General features: G+C 39.6%; 3 protein-coding genes and 1 long non-coding RNA gene across 8 annotated transcripts; 2 read left to right on the plus strand and 2 right to left on the minus strand.

The window, feature by feature from the left end:
• Nucleotides 1-2,433: 2,433 nt before the first annotated feature.
• On the minus strand, nucleotides 2,434-7,076 carry LOC108870179. 3 transcript variants are annotated; one of them, XR_004452346.1, is made up of 3 exons: nucleotides 6,850-7,076; nucleotides 4,802-6,089; nucleotides 2,434-4,702 (listed from the first exon to the last, which is right to left on the minus strand). It is a non-coding gene; the product is annotated as an uncharacterized LOC108870179 (long non-coding RNA). The 3 variants fall into 3 exon arrangements; XR_004452345.1 differs by having other exon boundaries at nucleotides 4,802-6,274; nucleotides 6,850-7,070; XR_004452344.1 differs by having other exon boundaries at nucleotides 4,802-6,772; nucleotides 6,850-7,070.
• A 285-nt stretch (nucleotides 7,077-7,361) lies between these two features.
• LOC103845234 (26S proteasome non-ATPase regulatory subunit 9) lies at nucleotides 7,362-8,879 on the plus strand. Its single transcript, XM_009122064.3, has 5 exons — nucleotides 7,362-7,617; nucleotides 7,688-7,748; nucleotides 7,942-8,046; nucleotides 8,138-8,489; nucleotides 8,616-8,879. The coding sequence occupies exons 1-5, from the start codon at nucleotides 7,399-7,401 to the stop codon at nucleotides 8,635-8,637; spliced, it is 759 nt and encodes a 252-aa protein (XP_009120312.1). The 5' UTR covers nucleotides 7,362-7,398; the 3' UTR covers nucleotides 8,638-8,879.
• Nucleotides 8,880-9,614: 735 nt separating this feature from the next.
• LOC103845235 (ubiquitin carboxyl-terminal hydrolase 23) lies at nucleotides 9,615-14,323 on the minus strand. 2 transcript variants are annotated; one of them, XM_009122065.3, is made up of 10 exons: nucleotides 13,574-14,282; nucleotides 13,377-13,491; nucleotides 13,182-13,292; nucleotides 12,922-13,094; nucleotides 12,530-12,853; nucleotides 12,283-12,408; nucleotides 11,218-12,198; nucleotides 10,516-11,119; nucleotides 10,214-10,298; nucleotides 9,615-10,129 (listed from the first exon to the last, which is right to left on the minus strand). In XM_009122065.3, the coding sequence occupies exons 1-10, from the start codon at nucleotides 13,835-13,837 to the stop codon at nucleotides 9,964-9,966; spliced, it is 2,949 nt and encodes a 982-aa protein (XP_009120313.1). In that variant the 5' UTR covers nucleotides 13,838-14,282; the 3' UTR covers nucleotides 9,615-9,963. The 2 variants fall into 2 exon arrangements, with proteins under 2 accessions (XP_009120313.1, XP_033137688.1); XM_033281797.1 differs by lacking the exon at nucleotides 9,615-10,129 and having other exon boundaries at nucleotides 10,214-10,433; nucleotides 13,574-14,323.
• A 3,845-nt stretch (nucleotides 14,324-18,168) lies between these two features.
• On the plus strand, nucleotides 18,169-24,915 carry LOC103845236. Of its 2 annotated transcripts, XR_004452342.1 has the most exons (4): nucleotides 18,169-20,891; nucleotides 20,975-21,179; nucleotides 21,248-23,780; nucleotides 24,033-24,915. XR_004452342.1 is itself a non-coding variant. In XM_033281802.1 (3 exons), exons 1-3 carry the CDS (start codon nucleotides 19,154-19,156, stop codon nucleotides 21,471-21,473), a joined length of 2,169 nt encoding a protein of 722 aa, XP_033137693.1. In that variant the 5' UTR covers nucleotides 18,169-19,153; the 3' UTR covers nucleotides 21,474-24,456. The 2 variants fall into 2 exon arrangements, 1 of the variants encoding a protein (XP_033137693.1); XM_033281802.1 differs by having other exon boundaries at nucleotides 21,248-24,456.
• The last annotated feature ends 316 nt before the right edge of the window (nucleotides 24,916-25,231 follow it).

Raw genomic sequence — 25,231 nt, forward strand, 5'->3', positions numbered from 1 at the left:
TAATATCAGCCACACATCTCTCCTCCTATCCGACAGACAATATTAATTATAGTACACTTTAACAAATTTTATATTTGTCTTATTTTATGACCATTGGATCTACTATTATAACTTTAATATGAATAGCCCAGATTCATCTTATCTTTTTAACACATCATCATCTTCATCGGCTGATTTTTTTGTCCTCATAAATTCGAAAATCCCAACCTTCAACCATCTCTCTCGATTCATTGCTGGCAAATGGAGTTCCGGTGACTCTCGTTGGAATTACGCGATGGACAAGGAAATTATGTCATGAATTATTCTCAATTTCCCAGATATATCCTTGCTTGAATTACAAAACAATATCATCAACAAGTTCTTCACAGTCACGGTTGCGGCACCTTCGGTGGTTTTGAGTTATTGGATGCCTAACACAAAGGAACTTGTAACTGGAATCTCCCCACCGCCGGTCATGCTTATCCACCATAGATTTGTCTTGTACTTCTACGGTCATTTCGAATTGGGTCAAGAAACAATTACATGAACTGAGTCAAGATAACATTACATGAACTGAACTAGTTATGATGATTGTGTACATATGGATATCATGTGTGTTTATGTTAATTGTGTGTACATATGGATATCATGTACATGTGGATATTGTATTTAGGTATACACATGGATATTGTTCTCATGTGTACACGTGATTCTCACAAAGTTCTAGTCCATTCATCCAACACAAAATACATCTAGTGATACTACATACGACTATCTAACATAAAGCAATCAAATTTTTGAAGTCATAAAAATACACGTTTATGGCTATATTGCAATCCACGAGTTCTCGATCTCTAATGTCCATATGTACACACTCTCTCTATTGTCCATATGTACGCACTATTTCTAATGTCCATATGTACACATTCCCCTGTGTACACTTATTTTACTCACTATACAGATGATTGGTTTAAACAATATACATCCACTCCATCTATGAAATATGTGATCCAGTTTATAATAATGTTTTAAATGGTTCTCAATGTAGAAAATATTCAAATAAAAAAATAAAAATGAATTTGCAATGAAGTAGATTGGTATTGCTATACTGGAAAGTTTACATTTTTCTGTATATGTGAATATCATTACATCGGTGTACACATGGATATTGTTCATATGCACCGGCTCCTACACCAACAAACACAACATATACATGTCAACCTATCAACAATAATACTCATATCTACATTACTTATTATGTACATATACATGCTTGTACACATGTACAAAATCCTGATTGTTCATAAGTACACACGTGTTGGTGTACATCCGACCACAAATTTGTCAAAACACCAAAACTAGCAACAAGCTTCGACCTTTTACTCTATTCACCGCTCCCTTTTCAGTTTGCGCCATCTCTGTAAAACAAACAAAAACCAGAAAAAAAAACTTAGAGAACTTGGATATCTAGAACCACACCCCTAAATGAAACCCTAATGATAGTTTTGCATAGATCTAGAACCGCTCCCCCAAATCGAAACCCTAACACCTCACGTCCAGGCTCTTACCAAACTCGAAAAATCAAAACCTAGAAATCGAAACTCTAATCCCCAATCCGAAATCCAAATCGATGAAACTCGGAGGAAGGAAAATATCTAACCTTTAGCATCACCCCTTGAACCTCTCCGCTTTCGAGACGACATCGTCTTCTCCGTCTGAAAATCTTCTTCGTGTTCGGCTTCTCAGGTCTCCGTTCTTACTTTTGTTGGAGAAAAAAAACAGGACTCACCGTCGTCTATGTCTTGCCACAGCGTTTACGCTTAATCGTCATCTTCTTTTCTCTCCGTCGCTCGTCGTCGGCAAAACGATATGTGAAAAGTAAAATTAGGTTTACAAATAGGGGAAAGTTGAAACAAATATTACAGTTTTATCTTTTTACGGACCCAAGCTCAGATAATAAACCAAACAACACTACGCCCAAGAAATCCACCAATCAGCTTCCAACGGTTTTGAATTTTAAACTCCCAAACCAGAGTAACCAGAAACAAATGTTCTATTACAAATATGCCCACGCCTGGTTTGCCTTTATTAAGGACAAAGACTACTTTAACCAACATAAAGTTTCCTAGTAGCAACAAGTGCTCTTTCATGTAATAAAAACTCAACAACTGCCTATATGTGTTATAAACTATATATATGTATGTTATTTTTTTACCAAAAAACATAGAATATATTACACTGCAGAGCAGTTTCAAGTTTTTAATATCAGAATAAGACAGTTTATACTACTGACACACTTTATCTTAACAAACCCTTTTCTATCTCAACTAAATACTTCTAACTAAGTTCATTTATAACCGACGTTCCCACTATCTCTCCTAACTAAACGATAGTAAAAGCGGGAACAGTTGTCCACCACACATCTCAACTCTCCTATCAACGGTGCCGATCGTAAAGCGAGTGACAAGACATATATCTACCAAAATATTTCCACACCGTTGGATCTACTTTCTACCATATGCACAAACGGTTCTGATTTTTTGGGTTTGATAAAGTCAATTTAACCTTCTCTCTGTCTTTAGCTTTGGCACGGTTTGTTCTTCTGCAAATCAGATTACTGCTTCTAAGTTTGAGGTTTGTTTGCTAAACCAAGCTTAAACAAAGTTTTTCTAAAATCTAACGCACATACTAATTTTTTTTCTCGCAGATTCGTAATGGCTGAGCATTGCATGGTCATCCCGGGGGCATGGGCCTCCGTCGGCTCTCTCTGGGAATTCGTAATCGATAAGAAGAATATGTCATGGATCGTACCTGTGCGGAGCAGCATGTCGTTGCGGGAACTACAAAACAATATGGCAAAGGAGTTCTTCACTTTCACGTGACCCAATTGAGTTATTGGCCACCTAACACAAAAGAGCTTGCACTGGACTAACGAAACCACCGGCTATACTGACAAACGACGGAGGCGTTTCCTTCTTTTTCAGCACTTTTCAACGAACAGCAGCATGAATTTGTTCATTACTTTTGATACTTTCGTTTACACCACATATCTTGTACACATTAACATGTACACAAGCCATCTATTGTTTTGTACACATGTACACTAACAGTCCAACTACATGTACACTATCATCTCAACATCCAGGCTATGACTATTGTTAGCGTGTACACGGCTGGTCGCCATAACCCAGTCATGCACCACAATCCAGTCATGTACACCACAACATGTACACCCTTATATGATGTAAACATTTTATACGTTGTACATGATATAACAATGTACATGTCGTGGTGTACATGACTGGGTTATGGCGACCAGCCTGAATGCTGAGATGGCAGTGTACATGTACATAATGTTCTCGTGTACATGTGTACAAAATATGAGATGGCTTTGTGTACATTTAGTGTACATGTTAATATTTAATAAGTTATACATGATTTAAAGGGGTACATTAGACATTTCGTATACGTGTCTCGTGCACACCTTGTACTCATCTACACCACATGTAACAACTATAAAATGTACATTCAAACATGTGTATACTGGTATGATGTACATACGACAACAAAAACAGGTTGTGCCCATACGACAATATATAATGTACATTATATTGTCATAATGCATTGTACATGTGTTCACTTTCCACTCAGGCACACTTCCACACCCACAACCACAATATGTACAATATACATCTATGTTTAAAAATCCACATGTACACTCACCACTAGACGTGTTCTGCAAACATGTATTACCCCTTACATGAACTCGTGTACATGGAAATGTGTGTACACATAAACAACAACCGTTGTGTATTTGAAATTACATTGCCGCTCACCTTCCGCGTACATGTGTAAACGTACGTTGTGTCTGGGAAATGATGACCATTTTGTACACCATCTAGTTACCCACCTTATACATATGTACAATAAAAACACAGATCACTTTAACAGACTTTGTTAGCATTCAGGCTATGCGTATTCTTATCATGTACACTGTTGGTCGCCATAACCCAGTCATGTACACCACAACACGTACACCCTTATATCATGTAAACATTTTATACGTTGTACATGATATAAGGGTGTACATGTTGTGGTGTACATGATTGGGTTATGGCGACCAGCCTGAATGCTGAGATGACAGTGTACATATCGTGCACGCGTACATGTGTATAAAATATGAGATAGCTTTGTGTACATTTAGTGTACATGTTGATGTGTACACATAATGTAAATATTAAAATACGTTGTACATAATTAAAGGGAGTACATTAGATATTTCGTATACGTTTATCGTACAAACAATTCACTCATGTACACCACATATTAGTACACATAAAATTTTCAATACGAATACTCAAGATATCTCTTTTTTGTTCATCCAAGCTATGTCTATACTCGTATCAACTATAAAATGTACATTCAACCATGCATATACTGGTATGATGTATATATGACAACAAAAACAGGTTGTGCCCATACGACAATATATAACGTACACTATATTGTCATAATGCATTGTACATGTGTTCACTAACCACGCAGGCACGCTTCCACACCCAAAAACGGGCCACATCTCGTTTTTTTTGTAGTAACCAATTGCCTCGTCATCATGCTGTGTACGACCTTCCCACTGTAGAGTCTACGGACAGGTATCTGAAATAGACCTCCAAAACAAGATCCCAACAACGTCGACATCTCCGGGGTTCCATCTAGCACATCCCTAACCCATAATAGCACATCCCCCCCCCCCCCCCCCCTTGGGTTAATACCATAATCCCAGTAATAAAAAAAGTACAAGCAAATCGCGGAGTAAACTAACCTTCGGCATTATCTTTTCCATGCTTTTTCCGTCGTTCCGACATCTCCTCCGTCGCAGATCTTGTTTCCGTCGCCTTTTCACTTTCTCGAAACCTCTCTCGGTAAAAGAAATGAAAAGAATATTACTCACCCTTTTCGATAGAAAAATTAGTCTTATCTCTTTCTAGGGCCCACCACGTTTTTTGAATTTTGAAATGGTAACCATAAAAAAATTGAAAAGCTATGACCCAAACCAAATAAAAATCCAGTTACCTTTTTACAAGGGTAAAATATGACTTTTCACACTACAAAGTGTCTCAGTAGCAATAACTGTCTTGCTGTGTAAAAAAAACTCACAAACTGCCCTGCAGTGTTTATAACTCAAAAACATATATACGGATTGTTGCAAAACTCTGTTTTGGTTTCTGGACACTCCGTTTAGAATATCCTAAAGATAACACCTTTTTCTTGCATTTACATTGATGATTTCTAGAGTGTGTTTATTGCAGTGATGACCTATTAGCTCATAGAAGAGGGTAAATACGACAATGAAGAAAGGTGTTAAGTTTTTGTCATAATTAACAAAAAGCTTTGTAACTTAAATGCTCAACATCTTCATTTCACAGAGTTTCGTTTCTGATGGTCACGTTTTGGTTCATAGGAACGATTTGTCAAGTTTTGGTTCATCAGGGGTATGTCTCAAGTATCCGGCCAATTTGTGTAAGGATGGCATAATCTCTTATTCAAGTCAGATCCTCGATTATCGACAAATACTCTAAAACTCTTTCGGTAAGTCTGCAAAACTTCAAAGGGTCTAACCAACCTTGCATGTACATCCCTTTTCCGAAGCACGAATTTTACCCCAATCTTAATGACTCAACTTTTGAGATATCATCTCTTTTAAATAACTCAATGTCCTGAACAAATCTTTGACGCTGCACAGGGGTGGACCCACTTGAAGAGGAGTGGGATCACCTGACACCACAAAAATCATGATAAAAATTCGTTTTATATTGAAAACAATAAAAAACCGGTAACAGAGTTGGTTAAATAAGATGTTCTGAACCCACATAACCCGTCTTCGAAATCAGGCAATAAGACCTTTAATTGTTTTTGACCCCAGTCAAATTCATTCCTGGGATCGCCACTGACACTGCATAGATAACTTTAGTAATAATATTGTAACTTGCAAGTGATTTGAACTGGAGTTTACTTATATCTTCAGAAGCCATGCCCCACTTCAATTTCCAGGCAGTGAAAAGTCTTCCAATAATCACCGAGTATGTGAAACTTGTTGGTGGATTTCTCTTCTGTTTTCAACACATGCACAATTAATCTAGATTTTCAGTATTTCCACAGTTAGCATCTCTGCATTGAAATACTTCTATCAGATATATTCTAGAAACTCATGCATTCCGTATTGTCTAACTTAAGTACAAAGGTTATGATCCAGTTGCGCCGAAAAGCAAGAAGTGCACTTGCGGATAGCTTTGATCTCCATTTAATCACAACGTCATGTTTGAAAACAAAGAAAACAAAAAAAAAAACTTTAATCTTTTGTAACATTATAAAAGAACAAAAGAAGCCAAAAGCAAGCAATTCATCGGTATTAAAAACCATCAACATGTTTTCGTTATACTCATCACAATCTGTAGAATTAGATCATGTGCTTTGAAAACATGTTAGAATAACATAAACGTTCATCTAATTTCATCATTAGAAAACCCAACACAGTTAAGAAATCATTGTTTGTAAATCACAATCGATGATAATGTAATAGTCAAGCTCCCAGCTTTCTTATGAATCGAGGTTTTTGAAGGTGTTAATGGATGGTGGCGATAAGAAAATGTAGATTACTTAAAATACTAAGGTGAAAGTAAGTAATAACGAATTAGTCGAAAAGACTAATTTTGCCATCAACCAAAAACATATCAAAGCCCGTGATCTAACCATCTTTCTTAACATTTCCGGATTCCCAGAAATCCAAAAGCGCCTTCAATTCAGACATAAGCCATTTTCAGAGAGTATGAGAGAGGTCGTCAGGATGATATCAAGAGTACGGGTTCTAACCTTTTTAAACCGAGATTCCTCCACCGCCTTGCAAGACCAAAGCAGTCTATAAATATAGATTGTGGATGATGAAATCAAGGAGGACTTTAAAAAGAAGATGAATGTGTAACTGGTGAAATTCAGGCTCCAGAGGAAGAAGATGAATCGAAACTCTAGAGTTAGAGCTTCCATCGGAGATTGGCTCAACCACTGAAGCAGAAAACAATACATTTCGAGTGGCCTAAACCTATTATCAAGTTGGACTTTTCAAAGCTTCAATCTAAAAGTATAACCCAAAGCCCAAACGGAATGCCAAGTGGAATAAATGAAACTATTTTATCGGATGGGACACGTGGTACCACCAGAACACACGTCAGAAACGTAAAACATTGTTTTATATATATAGAAGATAGAGATAGATTTTGGGTGATGTGGGATAAAGAACCAGAAACAACGCGGGTGTGGCCGTTGGATGGAACAAATGGACGGCAAGGATGTAACTTGGAGTTAAAGAATGGGTTTTAGACTAAACTCTAAGAACCTGATGGGCTTTAAAAGCCCATAGAATACATGCTCCTCCGTCCGTCCGTCGCTAAAGAAAGTTTGGATTCGGTGGAAAGATCAGATCAGATCGATCGGAGGGAAGATATGGGGGGCGCGAATCTGAAAGCGGAGACGATGGCTCTGATGGATAAGAGAGCTGCCATGGAGACGGAAATGAACTCGATCGTGGAACGTCTCTGCAATCCCGGTGGTCCTGGTCTCTCCGGCAACCTCGTCGACTCGGAGGTAACTCTACATCGATCTGCTTATCATCCCTCCCTCCTTCCTTCCTTTTGATTCTTTATGACATCGACAGGGGTTCCCTCGGGAAGATATCGACATTCCGGCGGTTAGAGCTCAGCGCCGTCGTCTTGCTGGTGAGTTTCTCTTCTCTTTGTTGTCCAAAGTTAGGGTTTTTTTTTTACTTAGATTAGGGTTTGTGTGAGTAAGAGATGAACCAAGATTGGGTTTTTTTATATCAGTATTTGCCATAGAGTGGATGTGTAGCTTCTACAGTGAACCAAGTGTGTTAGTGTTTGATTCTTGTGCTTTGAGTTTCTTTACCTACAGAGTTACGAAATGAGCACAGCGAGATAACGGACAAGATCAATGTGAACATTCAAATTCTTCATTCAGTGAGGCCTACGTCCAGAGCTTCATCTGCGAAAGATTCAGGTATGGCCTGGACGTTGAGCTCCCAGCTTCATATACTTTGAAACCATATGGGTCTGGAGTTTTATGAATGAATACAAAATGATTGATGCAGGTCCACAAGAAAGAAGTTTGCCAGGTGAAGTGGCTTCCTTATCTGCCTCCATGCAGACATCTGGCTTCACTGTTACTTCCCGTGCCATGGATATGGATTCGGTTACTAGTATTCCCTTTGCCATGGTTGATGAGATAACCGAGTCATCTCCAGCAGCGGAGGATGGGTTACAGCTTGGAGATCAGGTTGTTAAATTCGGCAACGTGGAAGGTGGTGACAATCTGTTGCCTAGGCTTGCCGCTGAAGCTCAAGCTAACCAGGGACAAGCAGTTTCTGTGGGAGTTATAAGGCAAGGTGCGAAACTTGATTTATCTGTGACCCCGAGGGTATGGCAAGGCAGAGGTCTATTGGGGTACGTACATACATACTGATACATTTCAATAGTTGATCTATTTCACAAGAGGGGAAGGGAAAGTCCTTTCTCTGTCTCAACTGATGAATTGCTAACTCTTTCCCTTCTGATCTACTTTCATTGCAGGTGCCATTTCCGTTTGGTATGATCCGTGGACTGTCATTTGGAGGCCTGGATATGCTGAAAGCTTCTGTCCTGCAGAGTTTGTGGTTGATGAATGATGATGTCTGTTTTAAAAAAAAACTTGTTTAGTGTGCGTGCAAGTGGTTGGTTTCCCAGTTTGGTTGTTGAAAGTAGACTTTCTTCTTTGCATGTTGAACCCATCAGAAAAAGAAAAGAAAAGAAGCATCGTTTAGCTTATATAGCACAAATGAAACGCGTTATTACTCATCTTTATTCCTAAAAATGGTTTTTGTTCCACTTCCATTGGGACTCTTACTATAAAACTAGCCAGTTGATAATCATGACTTGCTGCCTTAGAACATAGCAAAGACTCACGAACACTCCTTTATTTATCAACTTCAATTTTTGTTTCTCTCGTCGTACCCTTAACTTGGCCAGCTGATTGACGCTCAAGATAAGTCCACATTCTAGTTAATTGTGGTAATTGATGCTCCATCTATGCTCAAGCAACCTGCAAATGATTCCAGATAGATCCACTGTTGGACATGGTGCCTGAAAAGAGTATAACTACAAATTTTCACAATACAATGGTCAGTCATCTCTATACGTAAGCTTTATTTTGCCTGCAAGGGTGCTTCATGAGTTGCGGCCTTTGGTTAAAGATAAGGGCGATGCAGTCACAGACTCGAACATCCTCCACCAAAGGCCTTTTCAGGGTTAAAAATATGAAGTAGTACTACGAAAGTGAAACACATGCTCAGTTCACATGTATGATGACTAACTAATATGGAAACTAAACTCCTACATACTGCACCATCCAGTTAACACTTTGGCAGCTGAATGACCAAGACAAGCTACAGTTTTGTAAGAGAAGCAACAGAGTAGCTTGCAAGACGCATGGTGGTCTGATTCAAAGGCACATGTTTCCATTAAGAAGAAAAATCACACAAACGTCACCCTGGTTAAAGTTCATCGTCAAATATCACGCACGGTCTCAACGTCTAATCCATCAAATATATGAAATATAAATCTCACTATTACCGACACGATTGTAATGTTACAGCAAAAAAAATTAATCTCGTGGGTAAATATTAATACAGGTATAAACTACCTGTAGAGGATATAGCATTACATGAGGCAAGTTAAAAGAAACAGCTAATCTTACTCCAAAACCAGGGGATGGATCTGTCTTTGTTTATCAGAAATAGAACAAAACTGAAAGAGAAAAAAAGAGATCACAAACAGTCTATAATGTCTCTCTATAGGTCTTTCTTTACCTCTTTCGTTAATATTACTGTCAGCCAAAACACGTGGACTACATACTCTTTATAGATGATGACTGTTCCCTTATTCATATCCGGAAGCCTGTCTTTGCAGTATTCCTGCCTTGTGACCATTTCTTCTTTGTATCCGTTTGTTGTTTCTTCGATGCAAACGCCTGGAACGGGTTCGGCCCTACATACATCTCCTCTTTGATCCGTATCTTCTTTTTCTTCCCTCTGTCATATTCTTCATCCCTGCCACAATACAAGACCATTTGTTTGTAAACCAACTGCCTAATAATATAACCAACCCCAACAACAAAAAATATCAAAGCTCACCATTCATCTGCTACATATCCAATTCTCGTGCCTTCACTACTTCCCATCTTCTTAGAAGCTGAAACTTCCTCGTCCCATTTGGCAACTGCAACAGTTATATAAGACTTAAGCCCATCAAACACAACTACATAGACTAAGGCCTTGCTCTAAGACTGCTATGATTGATGTCAGTTCTCCAAATATAAGATCAGAGTTGGAGAATGATAGTGTTATCCACCAACTGGACAAAGTTCATTATTAGCAATTAGCAGCAAGGATTACCAAATTTGTAAAAGTCACAAATTGAGAAAATGAAAACTTACCAACGGTCTCTGGCAAACCCCTCGTGAGAATGGTCACCTGTTCTTTCTGTGACAATATTTGTTCTTCTTTTGAATTGTCTCTCTTTCTTTTGGCGTTTTGGCTTGCTTCAGACAAGTCCGAACTCTTCAACGGTTGTTGTTGGTCTGACGCAAGAACGGCACCATTTTGATTAGTTCTCTCCTTCAGCTCTACGATTGGAGAGGCAAGCAGCATATTCCCATTACTAGTCATTATCCTTTCATTATCGACACTGACACTTTTACCCTTCCCATGCTTGTAAGCAGAGCCAGAAGAAGCAGCTTTGCTAGTAATCAGTGGAGTGGAACGCTCTAGATCTGTAGCTCTTTTCTTGGACTCCGAAGTACCCTTAACAGCTAAGGTTCTTGATCTTCCCCTTTTTTTGCGAACGCCAAGTGCCAGCTTGAAAGATGATAACCCCACCTGCACGGTTTTCATGTTACGCTTGCGAGTCTTTCTTGGTGTGGTGAAGGTCTCCTCAACAGAAGTTTGCTTTATTGATTCTGTTGCCGATTCATCCGACTGATGTACCAAAGTCTGATTATCAAGAACAGCTTCTTCCATAGGTGAATTATCATTTTTAACCTGGAGAGAAGCGGAAGGCAAGTTAGAAATACTCAATCCCATTAAACGAGGCCATACGAACAAAATGCGAACTCGTGAAAGTAGAACTATACACTCACCTTAAGTGAAGTGTCAGACTCGTTCAAATTATTAGCAGATTTCTTCTCGTCAACGCTATTTTCAGCTTTACCCAGAGAAGTAGGCAAATTCACAAGAATTTGAGTGTTTGTGCTGTCGTCCAGGAGAGGAGAAGCCTTTCCTGGCATCATTGTGCATGCAGCCTTTGAATCCTCCTTTACCAAAGATCCTTCCCCATTAGCCTGTGGAAGTGACTCTTCCTTCTGAAGGGTCTTGTTATTATTAATTAAATCTTTCTGAGTTAAGACTACAGGAGCACCTACATCACAGGGTCTCTCAAGGTTCTCTTTTCTCTCCACACTGCTTGGGGGATTTGTCTGAGTCTCTTTGGCATTTAAATCTTTTGGAGTCAAGACAGCAGGAGCACCTTGTTCACATGACCTCAAGGGTGATGTAACATTGGCAGCAACAACGCTTAACTCGTTTTGGGTAAGGACAGCAGGAGCACCTTGATCACGTGATTCCGAGGGTGGTGCTGTACTATTTTCCATCTTAAGGATCTCTTTTGCCTCCACACTGCTCAGGGGATCTTTCGGATTCTCTTTATCTTTTTGAATTAAGACAGCAGGAGCACCTTGATCATTTGATTTCACAGGTGCTGTACCATTTTGCCCCTCCAGGATCTCTTTCCCCTCCACACTGCTTGGGGGATCTTTCGCATTCACATCTTTTGGGGTGGTCAAGCAAGCAGGCGAACCTTTATCACACGCTCTCAAGGGTGTTGTACCGTTGGCAACAGTAGCGTTTAAACTACATGCTTTGATGACTGTTGAACCATTAACTTGATCATTTCTGTTAGAAGATACAATCAAAGAAGTTCTGTTTACGGCGACGCTCTCTTTGGAAGTTTCTTTCTTAGCCACGGTAACTGGATTCTTTGGGGCTGTATTTTGTCTATCGCGAACATAGAAAAGCATATACGCCTTCTGGTTGAACACAGTCTTCTCACTAGCTTGGATAACCTACAGCAACAATGCATAGAGAAACTTCTATAAGTTATCAAACAAAACTTATGCAAACCAAGAACGTAGAATGCTGCTGCTTACCTCGTTATCATCAAGGGAATACCACATGCCACTTGAAGTGCGAACAAAGCAGTAGTAGTGACCAGAATGGATACTTCCACCACAATGAACTAACACACCATATAGAGTGTACTTCAAATTACCTTCCTGTTCAACACATGTTACTGTAATGTTATAATTATGAAGCTCAAGGATTGAAAAGATACATGAACAAGAATATCTAAGAAAACTCCAGTGCAATATAGAGCACAAGAGTAAGTCTACTTACATATGGACCACTGACGAAAGGTTTCATGTCGATCGCAGGGGGAAACTCGACTTTCTTGTCGATTTTTTCGGATCTATACGCTTCAAACCGCTTCAGGTGTACAGTCAGAACAGAAGGGGCTTTAAAAACAGTAAGCTGTTTAACAGCCTTAACTTTCTGCTTGCATCTTTCACACTGGTAAACCTTTGAACCATTATCTAAGAGCTCAACCGCAGTGAAACGTAAAAGTGCTCTCTGCAATGAATCCGCCCTCGAAATGTCTAGGCTCAGGTCAAGAAATGGATCAAACTTGTCGGAACAATGGGAACACTGTGCACATTTCACCTGAAATAAATAAAATATTTAGTGAAGGCAGAGGCCATTTAATGATAATAAAAAAATAGCAACTTTACCTGACTACGGAGGCTACCACCAAAAATTTTATGTACCAAGCTGCTCCTGTAAGCATCAGAGGATTCACTTGGTACACCAGAAGCCAGACAACACTTGTGCATACACTCCAGCAAATTGATCATGTACTCATGTGCATCTTCCTGCCTACATTTCCTGAAGTTTTGTGATACGCCTAATTAACCATTTGACAATCCTCATTAGTCTTATTAGTAAAAAAACCGAAAAATTGACACAATAAAATAAGGTCTGAGAAGCATACATCGCAGGTTAGAGACCAAATACTTAGGTGCTAAGCTTCTGCCAGTAGATTGAAGAGCAATCCTGACATGCCTCTGCATTGCACATAAAGCACAAAACCCCGCCACACGGCCTACACACACAAAACGATTACATGTAAACACTGTATCAGAGACTGAACAAAGAGACTTACCATTTACAAGAAACCACTACTTACAGCGTTGCTCATGCGCGACGTCTTGCAGGTAAGCAGCTAAAGGCTCAGTGTACGTCAAACATTGCAACACAGAGTTAAGATAACATGTGTTCCCGAGATTCTCCAAACCAGCACCCTACAAAGACACCCGTCCAAACATATTCAACAAAACCCATAATAAAGATAACATTTTTTTTTCCACAGAGAAGTAAGCTCACGATTTTGCGGATGGTTTTGGTGAAAGTAAGCTCCCGATCCAACGAATCGGGACCGTCCACCTTCTTAACGGACGATAACGAGAAGGCTCTGTTGTTAGAAGAGGAGGAGGGATTCAAAGTCTCCATCTTGAAATCGGAGCCGCGGCTAGAGAAGCCGTTGAAGGGTTTCCTCGCGAGGTGGAACTCGATCTTTCTGAAAACGGCGGAGGCGGAAGAGGACGAAACGGCGGCGCAAGATCCGTCTTGATCCGTCTGGATCTCCATTCACGGAACCCAGAGGAATCGACGATCCGCGCGTTAAGACAAAAGACACGGTTTTTGTGATCTGTCGGGAGGAAAAAGCTGTGTGAAGAGAAGAAGAGAGCTTTTGCGGCTAATCTTCGAAAAGAGAGAAAGAGTGGGAGCTGCAGCTGCAAGGGGCACTACTAAACCCTAGCAAACACCCATCCCTGACATTTTTCGACCACTTAATTTTGTTTTTTTATTTTCGGTATTTATAATTTTTTTACTCGGACAAGACAGAGGAACCAGAGAGCTCTTCTGTTTCGGTTAATTTGGTCCACGCGGCGCCGGATTATTAGCCGGGAAACTAACAGTTCTGTTATTAGGGTATAGCGTGGACGTTAGATTAGGTTTTGCTCGCTAACAAGCGGAAATGAAATGCCCATTAATCTGAAATTTGGGTTTTGGTTTTGAGATTGGGCCTTTTTATGAGTAAGCCCAATACTAACACAAGTTGAACACTGATACACCAATCAATAAACGTACATATTGCAGAAAATATGCAAACTTTTGTCGGAAGATAAGTTTTAAAATAAGCTTGTCAGTTTAGAAAAATAAAAGTGAGTGAAAAGAAAGTTAAAAGAGAGGAGGAATTGCATGAGAACTAATTGGCGGTATAGCCTAATGGCAAACTATTGGGATCTGGTGTGTACACATTATCAGTTATGAATTTGATTTTGTTGGATAATTCCAAGCTTGTGGAAACTTAACATATTATTAGATGTTTAATATGTTAAGATAAACACAATAAGGAAACCTAGAAATAGGAAAAGGAAGTTTCTATTTAGGTTAGGTTGTGTTTTCCATATCCCACATGTTAAAGGGAATTGTCTTTCATATAAATATAGGTCTAATGGAGAGGTGTTCCATATGATCTAAGTGAAACATATTGAGAGCTTTAGTTTTGAGTAGTTTCTAAAGCTAATAAGAAAAGTTGTTCTTATAACTCTTTGTGTTTCTAAGAGATCTGAATTGGTATCAGAGCCTCAGGTTGGAGACTCGATCTAAGCTTAAGTTGTAGCTTAAGATCCTGGTGCTTGTGAACAAGAGATCGCGACGGCAAGATGGCTGACGTGACTAGGGCTCCACGCACGAAGGACTTTGGATCTACATCCATCCAATGTCCGATGTTGTCATCGACAAACTACACAGTTTGGTCGATGAGGATGAAGGTTCTACTACGTGTTCATGAAGTGTGGGACACAATCGAACCTGGTTCAGATGATCAAAAGAAGAACGATGTTGCGATAGCTCTTTTGTTTCAATCTGTTCCCGAAACATTGATTCTCCAGGTGGGAGAACAAACCGCATCAAAAGAGATCTGGAACGCCATCAAGTCGCGACACCTAGGAGCTGATCGTGTAAGGGAGGCGAGACTTCAGACGTTGATGGCGGAGTTTGACAGGTTGAAGATGGATGATTCAGATACGGTCGATGACTTCGCGGGGAAGATATCGGGCCTATCATCCAAAGCAACCTCGTTGGGAGAAAACATAGAAGAATCCAAGATGGTCAAGAAGTTCTTGAAGGGTCTTCCAAGACACAAGTATATCCAGATCGTAGCATCACTTGAGCAAGTCCTAGATCTCAACTCGACGGGGTTTGAAGACATAGTAGGAAGGCTTAAGGCGTACGAGGAGCGTGTAGGAGAAGAAACTCAGAAAGAAGACCAAGGGAAGCTGATGTTTTCGAACAATGAAGAGCATAGTCAGAGGGGCTATGAGAATTCCCGTGGTAGAGGAAGAGGACGGAACGGTAGAGGCAGAGGTCGAGGTAGGTCACACAACCAAAACCGTGCGTCACACACCGAAGATAACAACTCGAAGAAGAATCGTTCAAAGCTGATATGTTGGAGATGTGACAAGCCTGGTCACTACGCAACTGTCTGTCCCGAAAAGACAGAGAAGAATCAAGAAACTAACCTAAACGAGACAGAAGAGGCTGATGCACTCTATGTACACGAGGTGGTGTTTTTGAATGAAGATAAGGTGATTCCGAAGAATCTTGATATCGACAAAGGCAATGCAAGTGTCTGGTATTTGGATAATGGAGCGAGCAATCACATGACAGGGAACAAGGAGTTCTTTTCGAGTTTGAATCTCAACACCAAAGGGAAGGTGAAGTTTGGTGATGGATCGTGTGTTGACATTGTAGGAAAGGGTGTGGTTACCTTTGTGTGCAAGACTGGAGAGAAGAAGGCACTCAAGGACATATACTACATACCCGATCTGAAGCACAATATATTGAGTCTTGGGCAAGCAACAGAGAACGGATGTGAGGTTAACATGAAAGATGTCTACTTAACGCTCACAGATTCGCATGGAAGGTTGCTAGTTCGTGTGACAAGATCTCCAAACCGTCTCTACAAGACCCCTATGGAGATAAGCTACCCGGAATGTTTACATGTCAGGGACGAAGATGCTACATGGAGGTGGCATGCTCGACAAGGACATATATGCTATGGAGTGATGAACAACATGGTAAGGAAGGAGATGGTCGTAGGAATGCAGAGTGTAACACACGAAGAAGGCGTGTGTGACACATGTCTCGCAGAGAAGCAAACGAGACACTCATTCCCGAGTGTAACACACAAAGAAGGCGTGTGTGACACATGTCTCGCAGGGAAGCAAGCCAGAGACACATTCCTGACTAAGGCCATGATTTGTACATCAAAGCCAGTGAGATTATTGCTTGGAAATTTGTGTGGATGTATCACACCACCAACACCAGCAGATAATCGTGAGGCATTCTATCGGTTCAAAAGATCTCACACCGATAGAGGAGGAGAGGTTGCCTCAGCTATGTTCAATCTAGGTTGCACCGATAGAGGAGGAGAGGTTGCCTCAGATGTGCTCAATCTAGGATGCACCGATAGAGGAGGAGAGATTGCCTCAGATGAGTTCAACCTATCTTGTGAAGAAGATTGGGTTGAAGCTATGGAAGACGAGTTGGAGTCTATCACAAGAAACAAGATATGGGAGCTTGAAGATAGACCGACTGGTTCTGAGAAGAAAGGAGAAGATGATCGAGTTTGTGTGTTACACAAGACGTTGCATGTGTTACGCCAGGCACCCAGAGCATGGAGTGTAAAACTCGATCAGGTTCTCAAGGAGATGAGATTTGAGAAGTGCACGAAGGAACCATCAGTGTACTGCAAGACTCAAGGAGGAGACGTCTTGATCATAGCCATCTACGTTGATGATCTATTTGTGACAGGAACTTCGCTTAAGGTGATTAGGCAATTCAAGGAGGAGATGTCTAAGAAGTTCGAGATGTCAGATCTAGGTAAGCTAACGTACTACCTTGGCATAGAGGTGATTCAAGGAGCAGACGGAATCAGAATAAAGCAAGAGAGGTATGCTCAAGGAATCCTGCGTGACACAAAGATGGAAGCGTGTAACGCAACTCAAATTCCAATGGAGGCGAATTTGAAGATCTCAAAAGCTGAAGATGAACAAGAGATAGATGCTACCGAGTTCAGAAGAATCATAGGATGTTTGAGGTATCTGCTTCACACAAGACCCGACCTGTGTTACGCAGTAGGTGTTCTTAGCAGATACATGCACAATCCGAGAAACTCTCACGGACAAGCCATCAAGCACATACTGCGGTATGTGAAAGGAACAACAAACTTCGGTCTGTTCTTCAAGAGAGATGGGTCAAGGAGTGTCGTTGGTTATAGTGACAGCAGTCACAACATTGATCTCGATGACGGGAGGAGCACGTCAGGACATGCATTCTACTACGGTTCATCACTGATTACTTGGACGTCGCAGAAGCAGCAGACGGTTGCATTGTCATCATGCGAAGCAGAATTCATGGCAGCAACAGAAGCAGCGAAGCAAGCTATATGGATCAAGGAATTGTTGAGTGAGATACTAAGCAAAGAAGGCGAGAGAGTCAAGCTTAGGATCGACAACAAATCAGCCATTGCTCTAACCAAGAATCCAGTTTTCCATGGAAGGAGTAAGCATGTACTCAAGAAATATCACTTCATTCGTGAGTGTGTGGAGAACGGGCATATCGAAGTGGAGCATGTGCCGGGTGTTGAGCAGAAGGCCGACATCCTTACCAAGCCATTAGCAAGGATTATGTTCAAGCAAATGAGGAGCTTAATCGGAGTTCAAGAAATTGATCTCCCTAATTCAAGTTGGAATTAAGGGGGTGAATGTTGGATAATTCCAAGCTTGTGGAAACTTAACATATTATTAGATGTTTAATATGTTAAGATAAACACAATAAGGAAACCTAGAAATAGGAAAAGGAAGTTTCTATTTAGGTTAGGTTGTGTTTTCCATATCCCACATGTTAAAGGGAATTGTCTTTCATATAAATATAGGTCTAATGGAGAGGTGTTCCATATGATCTAAGTGAAACATATTGAGAGCTTTAGTTTTGAGTAGTTTCTAAAGCTAATAAGAAAAGTTGTTCTTATAACTCTTTGTGTTTCTAAGAGATCTGAGATTTCTCATGTGAACTCAATTATCAACTATAAGTGTGTTTTTTCCGGGGCCGAGATCAGTTAGACAGGCTTATTCAAAAAAAAAATTTGCATGGGGAGAGGTCAAATATAAAAATAAAATAATATTAATAGATATTTTTGGAGCTAATTGGTAAAACATGTGTAATTAAGGATCCCGAGTCGAGTCGGTGAAGACTCCAAAGTACGTTGGTGTATTAAATGTATTTAAGATTGTGAACTGGGAGGAATTCAATATCCCAATCCCCATAAGATACGCATATTGGGTACTGAGTCATATTCGTTATTGCTTATTTGTTTGAATTTTAATATAGTCAGTGAAAATTTAAGACTAGTGTGTGTATATCAAGGTTTTAAAAACCGGACCGGACCGGCCGGTCGAACCGGTTCGACCGCGACTCGTTTAGTAAGCCGAGTCCGGTTCGATTCAAAACCCGGATTTCATAAAACTCGGGCAACTCGGCTAAAAACCGGTGGAACCGGTGACCCGGGTTGACGTTAGAACCCGGTTTGTTATTTTTGACACATTTTAAATTGTAATTAGGGTTTTATATCAGGCTAATCCTGGATAATAACTTAAGTTAATAATAGTAATACTTAACAGCCGTCATTTTTTAATAATTCTCGAGAAAAAAAAGAAACCTAAACGTCTTCTCGTCGTCTCTCACTGTCATACACCATTCTCCATCTGAATTTTTCTTTGCCACAAGATTTGGAACTGCACTTGTAAGAAAAAGTAAGTAACGTGATTCTCTTTTGTTGTTCGAAATTTGATATAACATATAAATATATTATTTTTTTGTTATTTTTACTAGTTAATGGAGGGGAATCATTCAGAACCAGATTTAGGCGTACCTTCTTCTCAACGTTCAGTTCGTCGTAAAGATGACATAGCTTGGAGATATATAACAGAACGGACTGAGCAGAATGGGAAGAAAACTTTGATTTGTGACTTCTGTCAGAAAGAGAGCGGAGGTGGAGGCATTAACAGAATGAAACAACATTTAGCTGGGATAAGAGGAAACATAGATTCATGTACCAAAGTTTCTGCAGAAGTTCAGTTTCAGATGAAGCAATCATTGAAAGAAAATGAAGACAAAAATAAGGAAAAGAGAGGCATACCACTTGATGATATAAACATTGTTGCTGATATGAATGCTGATGGACAAGGCATTCATTCTCAGCCATCTGTTACTCAAACCAAAAAGAGAAACAGAGGTGGAGATTTACATGGGTTTTTTAAAACAGGCCTGAGTGATCCTACTCAACCAAGTATAAAGGCATCTATACAAAGCAAGGAGAAGGTGCATGATGCTGATATGGCTGTTGCTTTATGGTTTTATGATGCTTGCATTCCCATGAACGCTGTGAACTCTCCATTCTTTCCAGTTATGTTAAGCAAAGCTGCTAGTTTAGGACATGGATATACTGGTCCTTCGTATCATGCTTTGAGGGTTGGGTTATTAAGAGATGCAAAAAAACATGTATCTTTGATCGTTGAATCATTTAGAAGCACGTGGGCTAGCACCGGCTGTACCTTGATGGGAGATGGATGGAAAGACACTAGAAAAAGACCACTGATCAATTTTTTAGTGTACTGTCCAAAAGGAGTTACGTTCATCAAGTCGGTTGATGCATCTGATGTATACACAAATGCAGAGAATTTGTGTAATTTATTTGATGAGATGGTGGAAATGGTTGGCTCTGAAAATGTGGTTCATTTAGTGACTGATAATGCGCCTAACTACAAGGCTTCAGGTAGACTACTTGCGGAGAGATATCCAAATATTTCTTGGTCTCCATGTGCAGCTCATTGCATGAATTTAATATTGGAGGATGTGGGAAACATGCCTAATGTTAAAGAGTTAGTTTCTGCTGTATCAAAGGTAACTATCTTTGTCTACAATCATAAGTCAACTTTAAATTTTTTGAGGAAGAGGCAAGGTTGGAGGGAAATCATTCGTCCAGGAGAAACCCGATTTGCTACCACTTTTATAGCCCTTCAGAGTGCATATGCACATAAAGATGACTTACAAGCTTTGGTAGTAGATCAAGAGTTCAGACAGTTTCTGAAAACAGAGAAAGCAAGATGTGTCAAGGCTGTTGTTTTGGATGAAAACATGTGGGCGCATTGTTTGTTGATCGTAAGGATTATGGCTCCAATGATACGCTTGTTGCGTATTTGTGATACTGATGAGAAGCCATCATTACCATATGTCTATGAAGGAATGTATCGAGCACGTTTAGGCATCAAGAAGATATTTGGAAAAAAGAAGGAATTGTATAAGCCTTATACAAGGATCATAAAGAACAGGTGGGATAGAATGTTGCGCCATGATCTTCATGCTGCAGCATACTTCTTCAATCCAGCTTTCATGTATGATCAAAAGAACTTTTCAAAAAAGCCTGAGATATTGAAAGGGATGTTAAATTTGATGGAAAAACAAAAAGGGTCTGACAGAACAAAGATCTTTGAGGGGATGACAATGTATAGAGAACGTGAGAAAAGCTTCTCACATTCATCAGCTTTAAGTTGTTCGAAAACCACTCGTCCTGGTATGTCATTGCATATACTTTTCTCTTTGTTATTTATTTAGTACTTTGGAATATTACTTCTCAAGCAGAATTTTCAATTGCAGATGAGTGGTGGAAGTTCTTTGGATATGATGTTCCTGTTTTGCAGAAGCTAGCAATTCGAATTCTTAGCCAAACTGCATCTTCATCGGGCTGTGAACGTAATTGGTCTGTGTTTGAAAGAATTCACACAAAAAGGAGGAATAGATTGGAACATCAAAGACTCAATGATCTTGTCTACGTTCATTACAATTTGCGCCTGCAAGATAGGTGAGTTTAAGTTCAAATACACAGCTATGAAATTATAGAATATAACTATTAAATGTTCATATGCTCAGGTTCTCAAAAAGAAAGAGGTCATATGATCCAATTGATTATGAGTCCATTGATAAAACTGAGTTCTGGGTAGTAGAAGAAAGTGGAGAAGCTGAACTAGATTATGATGAACTTGAGAATGCACTTACTGAAGAAAACCCAAAAGATGGAGAAGATGCAACTTCTGAAACCTTGAACTTGAACGGTAGATACATCTTCTTTTATACGACATGTTTTTTTTGGCTATGATGTCTATTATTTAACTCATGCATTTTTCATATTTTTTTCTTGTTTTAGAAGGTACCGAAGATGAAGTGCCATTCTCTCAAGATGATACAACTGAATAAATTTGAGATATTCTATCATTCTCCAACAGATTTTTTTTTGTCATGTTTTCATTTAGTTCATTACATTAAATATTCAGTTACTATTTATCTATTTTATGATGCTATTTTAGATAATATTCATCAGACATTTTTACATTTTTATATATGATTAATTATATAATATATATTTATATATTAAATATATAAATATATTTAATAAATAAAAACCCGGTTCGACCGGTTGAACCGGTTCGACCAATCAACCAGTGAATACGCCGAGTCGGTGTCCGGTCCGGTTTTTAAAACATTGGTGTATATTGGGCTTAGGTATATGTCAATCGCAGTCAGCCAGTTTTAATTTAAAAATATTATATGCTGGCTTGTTACAACAAATTGTTGCCACGGTAATTGGGGCTAACAACAAATTCTTAAACCCTACTAATGTTTAATGTCTTAGGGCATCTTTATTCCTAAACCCTTACCAGAGGTTCTTATTTCTTTTATTTTTTTATTAATTTTTTTATTTGATTCAAAAAAAAACTGAAAATAAACCAATCGCAGACCGCCACATGTCAGTGAACCTGCGAACAGTTGAAGAACCAAGCAATCACTGTCTCTTATTTAGAGACTTTTAGAAAAGTTTTTAAGTATTTGTGGACCCTTTCCAAATGTTAAAAAAAGAGCGATAAAGATGGTCTTAGAATAGATTTTTATCCATTAAAATTTTAAATATTTAGTGGATCCTATAATTACATACATATATATAATATATATATACACATATATTTATATTTAGAACTTCAAACTCCAATGAAATAGAACCTTCTATTGGAGGTGCTCGTGTCTTTACCGTATTTTTATACAGAGAAAAAAAATGTAAAGAGAGAAAGAAGTTGCATGCATCATGCAGACATAAGAGAGTGGACATGTGCATAGGGAAAAGTGTCATGAGTCACGTGCTCTCCCACTCGACCACGTGCCGTCTAAGCTACTCCGAATCGATTCCAAAATTAATTGGAGTCTTAACTTTTGATTAATATAATATAGTACTATGTAAAAAATTAATTAGTGAGATTAAACACATGCGAATGCACGCAGTTGCAACTTGGCACTTGTATTACGGAGACCGAGATTTGCTATAGGTGTTAATTAGTTTTACTTATTAGGTTGAGTAGCTCATCCAAGATATACAAGCATGCATCTCATGGTAATCGAGTGTTTAATACAAATGTACTATATATGTATGCTTGCAAATCTATCTATCTAATAAAACTACCAGTTGTATATGTTGATACAAAATAAATACTATCGTTTGTGTTTTTTTTTCTTGTACATATTTATATAATGAGCTTTTTCGTCATAGAAAAAGTTGTCGGTGGTACTCTCATTTCACCGATCTGGTGACAGCTTTTTAAAAAGAAAAAAGGAACTATCCGAATAAAAACAAGCCGTTACATTGGATTTATTTGTTCATTCTCATTCCACACACTCAACGTTTGTTAAAAAGAAAATGGTTTTAATTTGACTATCCCCAAAATGACATCCTTTCTTAAATCCGATCTCATATAAATTGGATCTACAGCTCTGTGTTTGTATGTAGTAGTATTAAATTGCCTGAAATGAATGAGACAAGACTCAAATGCCATAAATATTCTTCTTGTTTTAGTTGATGGAAAAAGATTTTTTTACTCCTTAGGACACTTTTCCAGTTTCATATATCACATTAAGACACATTGAACTTGAGGCAACCTTCTTGGCTAGCCAAAGACATCGATGCCCCTAGAACAAATAAAACCAAACCGGACACATTGAAAACCAAACCGAATCGAGTTTAATTTAAACCCAAGTATACCAACGCCAAACTATACCTAGTTCATAAATCTAAAGACACACTTTTATCCTACGGTTCACACCCTCTCTCTCTCTCTCTCTCTCTCTCTCTCTCTGATACTTTGTGCGACAGAGATTAAGAACCCTAGTTTCCGCGGCGGAGATTAAGAACCCTAGTTTCCTCACCCCTCAATCATCTTCCTCACCCCTCAATCATCTTCCTCACCCCTCAATCGTATGTCTCATTTCGTATTGCACCCTTTACAATCTTCCTAACCCGTCAATCTTCGGTCTCGATCTGCTGTCTTGTCATATTCAGCGGCGTAGATTAAGTTCCCTACTCGATCTATCATCTTCCTCGCCTTCTCGATCTGCTGTCTTGATTGCTCCGACATGCAAGGTTTATTTCTTCATCCATGTACTTGTTGGTAGATCTCTTAGTTATCGATTTTCACTTCTCTTAAAACTGTATAACTCTATGAAATCGTATGAAATCGTGTGAAAGTTTCCTGCTTTTAACATAACAATTTCAAATTTCTTCTTTAGGGATCAATAATTAAAGGAAAGTCTAGAGTTTCTTAGTTTTTTCTTTTTCTGGTCGTGTGTCCGAGTTGTTTCCATTTACGGTCCTAACATTTACACGTTCTTGTAGGAAACAACAAGCCAGACCACCTTCTCCCTCCGAGGCTGTTCGCCACAGACAGGGCCCCAAGCGGACGTATCAACATCTACTCCAAGCCAGACCTTCTAGCTTTTATACAGCATGCTCTCCGTAACACCAAAGAGCTCCAGTACATCAAAGACTCTTGTTTCGGGAAGTTATTTGAGCTCCCAGCACGTCAGTGTCCTGCCTCGTGTAAAATAATACACGCTTTTCTTACAAGACAGCTAATTGTCGAGGATAAACACACACTCTGGTCAGTCTTTGGAAGCGATCCCATCCGTTTCGGCCTCCAAGAGTTCGGCACAATCACAGGTCTGCCTTGTGGAGATTTTCCTGCAGACTACAACACTGAACTGGAAGACCAGAGTAAAGCTCACAAAGATCCTGACTGGATCAAGCTGATCGGTAAAAAGAGATTCACCACCATTGCTGATCTACGCCACAAGCTCGAGACTGAAACAACGATGCCAGGAAAAAAGAAGCTGCGCCTAGCTCTAATAATAATTGTTGATGGGGTTCTAATCGCTCATCAACAAACTCCACGGCCTACTCTGAAGTACGTCAAGATGGTCCAGGACGTCGACGCTTTCTGCCTACACCCTTGGGGCAGAGAGTCTTTCCTCAAGACTATTACCTGCATGAAACCTCCCAAGTTCATCCCTCTGAAATGCGAGGACCCTATTGCAAAGCTTGTTGATCTTTTGAAGCAGGAAACTTTCAGGCTGAAGGGATTCCCCCTATCATTACAACTCCTTGCATTTCAAGCCGTCCCGGAGCTGCAGTCCATAATCCCAGCCCCCTTAGACTCGCTATCAATCATCCAACTCGAAGAACCTCATCTTCCTGTTTACCCGAAGATTAGCTACCTTGACATACTACGCGTGGAAGCTGTTGAGAATGTAAGCACCTCATCTCCCTCGTTTTACTACTTCAATTAATTTTGAGCATTTCTATTGTTTTCATTACGAGTCTATGTTAACAACTGGTCATTTTTGCGGCCATTACAGCTTGCTGTTACATCATTGATACCAATACAAAGCCAACCGCAACCAGGATGGGGAGTTTGGCACGACGTTGTTGCTGATGAACGCCTAACGTACATGGAGAACCTCATAGCGAACCACCACCCATTCAAGAAGCATCTCTGGCCAGGTGGAGACACTTCCACGCCCATACTCATCCATAAA

The sequence above is a fragment of the Brassica rapa genome, chromosome A10 (genome assembly GCF_000309985.2).
Source record: "Brassica rapa cultivar Chiifu-401-42 chromosome A10, CAAS_Brap_v3.01, whole genome shotgun sequence".
NCBI lineage: Eukaryota > Viridiplantae > Streptophyta > Magnoliopsida > Brassicales > Brassicaceae > Brassica > Brassica rapa.